At 43.0% G+C, this 8,324-nt stretch overlaps 1 protein-coding gene across 1 annotated transcript; it reads right to left on the reverse strand.

The window, feature by feature from the left end:
* Positions 1–354: 354 nt before the first annotated feature.
* On the reverse strand, positions 355–8,114 carry DCSTAMP (dendrocyte expressed seven transmembrane protein). The gene is made up of 3 exons (XM_059836338.1): positions 7,089–8,114; positions 1,605–1,925; positions 355–438 (listed from the first exon to the last, which is right to left on the reverse strand). Exons 1-3 carry the CDS (start codon positions 8,112–8,114, stop codon positions 355–357), a joined length of 1,431 nt encoding a protein of 476 aa, XP_059692321.1.
* Between the last annotated feature and the right edge of the window lie 210 nt (positions 8,115–8,324).

Genomic DNA, 8,324 nt, shown 5'->3' on the forward strand with positions numbered 1-8,324 from the left:
CATTATGTCCTCTGTTGGCTCAACCCAAAGAGGTTTGTGCTGTAGTCCTAAAAGCTCCAAGCTGGTTGATTGCTTTTACACAGAAGAACAGACCCTCCATGGCTTTCTAAAGTACTCGACAATGCAGACCCCAAGATGAAAAATGAGTATTAATGCAACCTCGAGCTCTTTGTGGTGGAGAGCACATGATCTCCCATGGCTTCTTTTCCACATGTTTCCAAAATACTGCTGATTAGCCATTGATCCTATTTTTAAATTTTAAAATTGAAATTCCATAGGAAAGATGGGTGCAAAATACAGGTCCCTGTGGAGCTAGAGCATCTCAGCCTTATCCAAAGATGCACTTGGTCTTTTTCACACCATGTTGCCACTTGCCACACTCCTTTCTTTCTTTCTCACTGCCTCTCTTGCCTTGAGTATTGGAAACCAAAAGTTGATCTGAAAAGACAGAAATATGATGCTATGATCATGGTACTACTGAGTTAGAGATTGCCTAGACACTAATATCCTGTATAGTCAGTATTGAAGGCTATTAAAAAACCCAAACCAAGGCAAACTATATGTGTTTGCAGCTGGATTTGCCATAAATATATGCATGTGTGTTTGTATTTCCATTAGTGCATATATACATACATATAGAGGGTGAATGTTTTTGGAAGCAAAAAGTTCTGTTTCTTAATGGTATTTGCAGTTGCACTCCTACTGTGTTTTAAAGCAGAAATATATCACCTTCCATTTTGCTAAGCAACAACTGAACATCTTTCTCAATATTAAAAGGCTGCTCACAAATGCCTAACATTTGCTGCCTAGATTTCAGAAATACCTGGAGCTGGAGGTACTTTTCATACATTCATGAAAACCAAGTTTCTTCTCTGAAGAGCTCTAAGTTTGAGGAGTATTTTCTTGCTGGCACATGGTCATTTAGGCGTACCTGTGTCATGTCTGATGCATGTGTGTTGAAGGACAGAACAAAACAATGTCCAAAGCATTTCCAAAGAAGGGCAACGAAGCTGGTGAGGGGTCTGGAGCACAAGTCTCTAGACTTGAGGAGCGACTGAGGGAACTGGTGTTGTTCAGTCTGGAGAAGAGGAGGCTGAGGGCTGAGGGGAGACCTTATTGCTCTCTACAATTACCCGAAAGGAGGTTGCAGAGAGGTGGGTGTTGGTCTCTTTTCCCATGTAACGCGATAGAATGAGAGGAAATGGCCTCAAGTTGCGCCAGGGGAGGTTAGACTGGATATTAGGAAAAATTTCTTTACTGAGAGAGTGGTGAAGCATTGGAACAAGCTGCCCAGGGAGGTGGTGGAGTCACCATCACTGGAGGTGTTCGAAAAACGTGTAGACATGGCACTGCGAGACACAGTTTAGTGGGCATGGTGATGTTGGGTTGATGGTTGGACTTGATGATCTTACAGGTCTTTCCCAATCTTAATGATTCTGTGATATGATCTAATCTTACTGATAGGCAAATTTTCTCCACACCCTGTGCAGGAAAGCACTGGGGAAAGTCTATTAGCACATAACTGAAATTAGCAAGCGTTTCCTGGATCTGGCTATTAACCTGAAAGAAGAAGATTTTTTTGTTCCCTAGAGCTGATGGCTTACCGTTCTAGCAAACATGTTCTTCCCAGTTTTCTCTTGGAGCTTTGCTCTTTTCTTGAGTAATTTTGCATGCAAATAATGTATCCGTTTCATCTCAGTGTCAGGATAAAATGAAGTTGACACGAGTATTTTAAGTTGGGTCAGGAGGCCAGAGAATAACCCAAAAATGATTAAGAAGAAGGTGATTACTCCAAGCTGGATCCATGTCGTGGAGACAGTGAGCTCTGGCTGAGGGATGCAGTCACGCTTAAACAAAGAGATCTTGAAAGGATCAATCTTTGCAATATGCTCTCTCATACCAATGACAAAGCTGTTCTCATTCCTCTGCACAAGAAAAGGGAAAAAAAAGACTTGATATAGTACTTATTCCCTCCTTTCTTCATATTTCTCCCATTGGACATTCAGATTTACAAAGAACCATATATCATCTAGTCCATCCAGTGTCTATATATGCTATGCTCATAACAACGTATTTACTGGCTGTTTATAAATGTTTCAGACTGCATTTTCACCATTTCTCTTGGGAGACTGTCCCACAATTTGGACTGTTAAGAACTTACCTTCTCAATGGCTCTGACAGACAAATATTTAGCTAATCTGGCTATAATAGTTTAATATATTTCCAGTCCCATGAATCTGCTCAGATCCTCTGTTGGAGGGTCCCTCCTTCAGAGTAAAACAGCAGAGCAGAGTGTGTCTGTCCCTTTGGTTGTGGCACAGTACATGATCAGCAGTGCTTCCACACCCGCCTAGGCAGGTGCTCTGACCACAAGGTTAGCATATAAACAAAGCCACGTCTGCTCCTCTAATAGGTGCCTTTGCTTAGAAGAGCTGATGTCTTGCACTGCTTGTGGCTTGAAATGCTGAATGAGAGGGACTAAATTAGCCTTGCTGCTGGGACAAGTATTTCATACTGGCAGGCAACTTCCTGCTCTGTGTGTAGGAACACTGTAGGAAGACTGAATCACCCAGCCCTCTTTTCTGACCATGTCAGGGGAATATGTAGCTCTTCCTTGTGACTCTTCTAACCACCTTACAGAGGTCAGGCACTTCTGTTAGATGCTCAGAGGAAAAATCAGGTGGCCAAAGTATGCCACCCATTTTCAGCCTGTTAGCCTTTCCTTAACATTATCCTGTTCCGATCTATCTCAGTACATTTTATCCCTGAACTGAACCAATGTATAAGCAAGGAAAAACTGCATTAGGAACTCAGTATGAAACAGTGGCACAAGTTGTAAAGAACTTTACTGTTCATACCAAGAATAAACTTCTCAAGAAGTCGTTGAGTCTGTCCTGCTCACCCAGCCAGCTTTCTAGACTCCCTGAGATCAGCAGTCCTGAAGTTTGTTATGACAAATCTGTTGAGGTTAGATTTTGCTTTTTAATGTGACTAGCCTTCCTTGGGGAACTAGAAACAATCTGATGACTGCATAATTTTCTGTTTTGGGAGAGTCAACCAGCTCTCCATAGGAGTGAGCACCTCACATAAAGAGAGCAAATTCATAGTACAGGACTCATGAATCAGCCAGACAGGGCCAGGCTCAGGCCCTCTGTCCATGGATAGTGGGGCTAAGCTCCTTCTTTGCCCTAACTTGAGTCACACCCAAGGCAGGTCATGATAAGGGGCTGTCCTCAAGGTACAAAGGATAGAAACACAGGCAAAACCACCCACAGCAGTACACAGAGAATAGCTGAGGCTACAGCAAGTTGCTTAGGGCTGTGTTCAGTTATGTTTTTAATATCTCCAAGGATGGAGACTCCATAACCTGTCTCATAAACCTCTGTGTTTGATCACCTGAAGAGTAAAAAAAAAAAAAATTCTTATGTTGAAATGGAATTTCCTTTAATTTGTGCCCATTGCCTCTTGTCCCTGCACTGAGCACCACTGAGAAGAGGCTAGCTCCTCTTTCTTACAGCCACCCTCCCATCAAGTATTTCTGTACACTGATGAGATCCTCCTGAGCTTCCTGTTCCCCAGCCTGAACATCCTCAGCTCTCTCAGCCTCTCCTCATATGACAGATGCTCCAGTGCTTTAATCATCTTCTTGACCCTTTACTCAAGTCACTCCAGTATATGCATAGCTCTTTTGTACTGGGGAGCCCAGCACTGGGCACAGCACTCCAGATGGGTCTCACCAGTGCTGAGGAGAGGGGAAGGATCACCTCCCTCAGCTTGTTGGCGACGTTCTGCCTAATGCAGCCCAGGATAGCCCTTTCTTTGCCCATAAGGGCACATTGCAGGTTTGTGGTCAACTTGGTGTCCATCTGAACTCCCAGGACCTTTTTCTGCAAAGCCGACTCCCAGCCAGTTGGCCCCCAATACGTATAGTGCATGGGGTTATTCCTCCCCAAGGACTGCAAGACATAGCATTTTCCTTTGCTGAATGTTGTGAGGTTCTTGTAAGCCCAATTCTTTAGCCTTTTCAAGTCCCTCTGAATGGCAGCAGAATCCCCTAGTGTTTCAGCCACTCTTCCCAGTTTTATATTATCTGTAGACTTCTGTGGCTACAATCTGTTTCTCTGTTCAGGTCATAAATGAAGAGGTTAAACAGTATAGGTTCCACTGTCTGCTCCTGGGGGACATCAAAAGTGACTGTGTGCCACTAATCAGAACCTTTTGGGTTCAGCAGTTCAGCCAGTTTTCAGTTCACGTTACTCTCCATTTATCTAGACCATGCTTCATCAGTTTGTCAATGAGGATGTTGTGGAATAAATGCACAATCAGCATCCGCTGTTCTTTCATCCAACAATCCAGTGATCGTATTGAAGGCTGTTAGGATGGTCAAGCATGATTTAGCCTTTGTAAATCCATGCTGAATACTCCTAATAGCCTTCTTGGCCCTAACATATTTGGAAATGGCTTCCACGATTATATACTCCATCACCTTCCCAGGGTTCAAGGTGAGGCTGACCAGATTGTAGTTCCTTGGATCCTACTCCTTGCCCTTCTTGAAGGTGGGAGTGACATTTGCTTTTTTCCAGTTCTCAGGAGCCTCTCCCAGGTACCATGACCACTCAAAGATAATCAAGAGTAGCCTCACAGCGACATCAGCCAGCCCCCTCAGCACCCGTGGCTGCCTCCCATCAGGTCCCATGGACTTACTTTGTTTAAATGTTCCCTGACCTGATCCTGCTCCACCAAGGGTAAGTCTTCCTTGCTCCAGACTTGCCCTCTAGTCTCAAAGGCTTGGGATTCCTGAAGGGTGGTCTTCCTAGTAAAGGCAGAGCTGAAGGTGACATTGAGTACTTTGGGCTTTTCCATGTCCTTTGTCACCAGGACCCCTACTGCACTTAGCAGTGGACCCACATTTCCCCATGTCTTTCTTTTGCTGCTGATAGACCTGTAGAAGCCCTCTGCGCTGCCCTTTGCCTGCCTCACCTGATTCAGCTCCAGGTGAGCTTTGGCTTTCCTGACCCCATCCCTACACAATCAGACAGTGTCTCTATAATCCTCCGGGGCCCCCTGTCCCTGCCCCTGCTTCCACCTCCTCTATGCTTCTTTTCTACATTTGAGTTTTGTCAGGAGCTCCTTGCTCATCCATGCTGGCCTCCTGCTGCCTTTGCTTGATTTAATTGGGATGAACCATTCTTGAGCTTTGAGGGGCTGATTTTTGAATACCAACCAGCTCTCCTGAACCCTTCTTCTCTGAAGGACTATATCCCATGGGACCAGGACCATTTCGCATGCTGGTTTGGTGATGATAGATGTGCAGGAGCAGGGTTTATATGAAGTGTAAAGCCCCCTTAGCATCCATAGCAATCTGCCTCCTCAACATGTCTCACATTAGACTGACTGACCAGATGATGAAAGTCTCTCTGCTTTTGCACAGGAATCTGAGCTCTCCAGGATGGGTCTGACTTGTTACACATGTGCTGATGGCACAGTTAGAGTGAATCCAATGGCTTTTGCACCTACCTTCCTAAAGGAAAATTCAGGTAACAATTAGAAAAGTAACAATTAGAAAGGTAACAATTTGAAGATGGCAGCCTCCATCCTTTAGGAAAACTGGTTTTCCGCTGACACAATTTGGAAACCTTTGGCTTATGCTGCCATACAGTTTCTGAATTTCTCTACTCTTTGTTAACATAAAACTGGACAATAATTTAATTTTTATCCCATGGAAGAGTTTGATATTTTGATATAAAATACAAAATATCATCACCTGAAGTATGACAGATTTTGACCAGCAGCTTGACTCCATTTCAGCTAATTTCATTAGTAGTTTACATTTGCCTGAAGTGCTCCCATGCTTCAAGAGTGCTGTGCACTATGTCTTCCTTCTCTTTCATAGTTCAGTCCCAACCAGAAGAACATCCCATGACACATGGGGACCACCAGTCTGCCACAACACTGCCTAAGCTGAACCTGCAATGGTTTAGCAGTGTGTCATAGGAAATGTGGTCTGGCTGAAGAAACCAGCTCAGAGGTTTAATATGTCATGTATGGAAAAGCGAGAATGAGAATCTGCCAAAGATTGTATGTCCTGTTCTGTTTGCTTGTAATTTCAAGCAACACACTTACTGCATTGCTCACCTTAATAACCTTACTCTCTGGAATTGCTTTTGGCTAGATGAATTTTGGGGGGATGGGGAGAAATGGGAATGAAGTCTCATTATTATGAGCTCTAAGAGGAAGTAATAGAAAATGCTGAGTGAGAAAACATTGTCAGAAAAAAGAGCATACATTATATTGTACTAACAGTCAAACATGACTTTGAACTCTTTTTATCTTGAAAGTATCAAAGGGTTATATGCTTTTGGGAAATGTTTTAAGCCTGATCTTGCAAGCTATCAAACTGGACAGTTTTCCTGTGCCCACACAACATCACACAGGTCACACACTCCAGTGGTGAAATCTCCAGCCTTAGAAGTATTCACAGACAAGACTCTGAGCAATCCGATCTGACTCTGAAGTTGGCCCTGTTTTGAGCATGAAGTTGGTCTAGATGGCCTCCAGACGTCCCTTCCAACCTAATTACTCTATGGTTCTGTATGCCACTGCTGCTTCTGCTAGAAGAACCTTGAGATTTCAGCAACATGTTATTATTTCATGTGTATGCAGTCATGGTTTTTTCAAATGATGAGCTCCTCACATACTCAGCAAAAGAAAGGTAGGCATCTCTTATATCAGTGCCACAGTGGCATTCTGACTATAAAAGTTGTGCTTCACAAATGTCAGCACTGTGACTTTCCAATTTTAAGCTTCCGGTCTTCTCCACGTATATAAATGGAGGAATGAAAGTCCTTCTTCCTCTATTTACTATTCTCTAGAAATATGATGACACTTTGGAAAGTGCAGAGAACTGTCTGGTTCCATCCAACATACGTATCTGTAAAGGCAATGGCCCTTTTTGAAAGAAAATGAATGATAATGCCCTGAAATAACTGATGGCTCATTGGCTGTACGTCTGCTCCTGCAGCTGCTGAAGATGAAGGGAAATTTTTCAACACTAAACTAAGAAGTATAAAGTACCAATAAGTACTTACTTGCTGAAAGAGGCTGAGTTGAATCTCTAGATCTGGTACTTCCTGGAGATGTTTATTCACAGAAATAATTAACCAATAAAACAAATAATCTACTGCAGCAAACAGAAGCCAGATGCAAAGATGAATAATTACCGGGAAAAAAAAATAATGCATATTTTTTCTGTCCTTCCTTGTTAGGCAGAAAGATGGGATTGTGACATAATCTTTTCTCTCTTTTCTGTTAAGTGGCAGAAGGCAGGGTCTTTGCTGTTGCTTTTGAAGCTCATCAAATGCGATGAATTGTTTAGTAATATAAGTATTCTTAAATTTGGCACTGTGAGAGCCCACAAATTTTTTGATAAAGAGGCCAGTTCCAAAAGAAGCTAGAAAAATCCCTGCTATAGGCAATACTTTCTGGCCTATATAGGGCAATATAGTTAGCATAAAAGATATCTGGTTAGCAACTCTCTGGATTTCTTGCTTTGTGTCATTTAGCTCTTGTTTTAATGCATCATCTGAAATTGAATAAGATGGTGTGAATTCATGCCTTAGGAGCACTATATGTTTAGATAGTTCAGTGGAAAGCTTGGCTGTCTCGTAAATCCATTTCACCGCCTCAACATAATATTTTATCAAGGCAAATTGCTCAAACTCCAAATGACAGGTAATACTGTCAGCCAGAACCTTTAGGTTGTGAAAAATATTTTGGATGTTGCCGGCCACCACGATGCCTGTGCCAGCAGTAATAAGAGCATTCCTGCCATTTTGCAGTCCACAGGAAAGAAGGAACAGGACACTAAAACAGCGCAGGTGCTTGAAACAGGAGAGCGCAATAGAAAGCGAGATCCAGATGAATCCAGAAATCAATAAGGGACCCAAAGGGTGGTGTGCCAGGGAGAAGTGCATGCCAAGGAATAAGAGAAAGCTTGAGAGGAAGCCAACTGCAGAGCAAACTGCAAAAAGCTGCATCAGATACTTCCAGCCAGGCTTCCTTTCGGATATAAAAATTCCCCAGAGATTCTGGGCTGTTGAGACAAACGTTCCCATTTTCTTCTGATTGTTGCTGACACTGCGATAGCTCAAACTAAAAGGAAAGGAAAACAAAAATACTGTTAGTTACAGGGTCACACTATTGACAGTGATGTGCTTTTAACTGGCTGATCGATAGTACTTCACATTGCAAAAAATACAGGTCTGACTTACATGGGGGCTGAACCACCCCATGTGAGACCCAAATCTTCATCCCCAATATCACAT

This window comes from Gavia stellata, chromosome 3 (genome assembly GCF_030936135.1).
Source record: "Gavia stellata isolate bGavSte3 chromosome 3, bGavSte3.hap2, whole genome shotgun sequence".
In the NCBI taxonomy this organism is placed as follows: domain Eukaryota; kingdom Metazoa; phylum Chordata; class Aves; order Gaviiformes; family Gaviidae; genus Gavia; species Gavia stellata.

Coding starts and splice junctions, on each gene's coding strand:
- DCSTAMP (XM_059836338.1), bottom strand. CDS start 8,114: ATGGGAACGTTTGTCTCAACAGCCCAGAATCTCTGGGGAATTTTTATA. Junction 1,926..7,088: donor AACTCAGCCTCTTTCAGCAA/GTAAGTACTTAT, acceptor TTTCTTGTGCAG/AGGAATGAGAACAGCTTTGT. Junction 439..1,604: donor AGAACATGTTTGCTAGAACG/GTAAGCCATCAG, acceptor CTGTCTTTTCAG/ATCAACTTTTGGTTTCCAAT.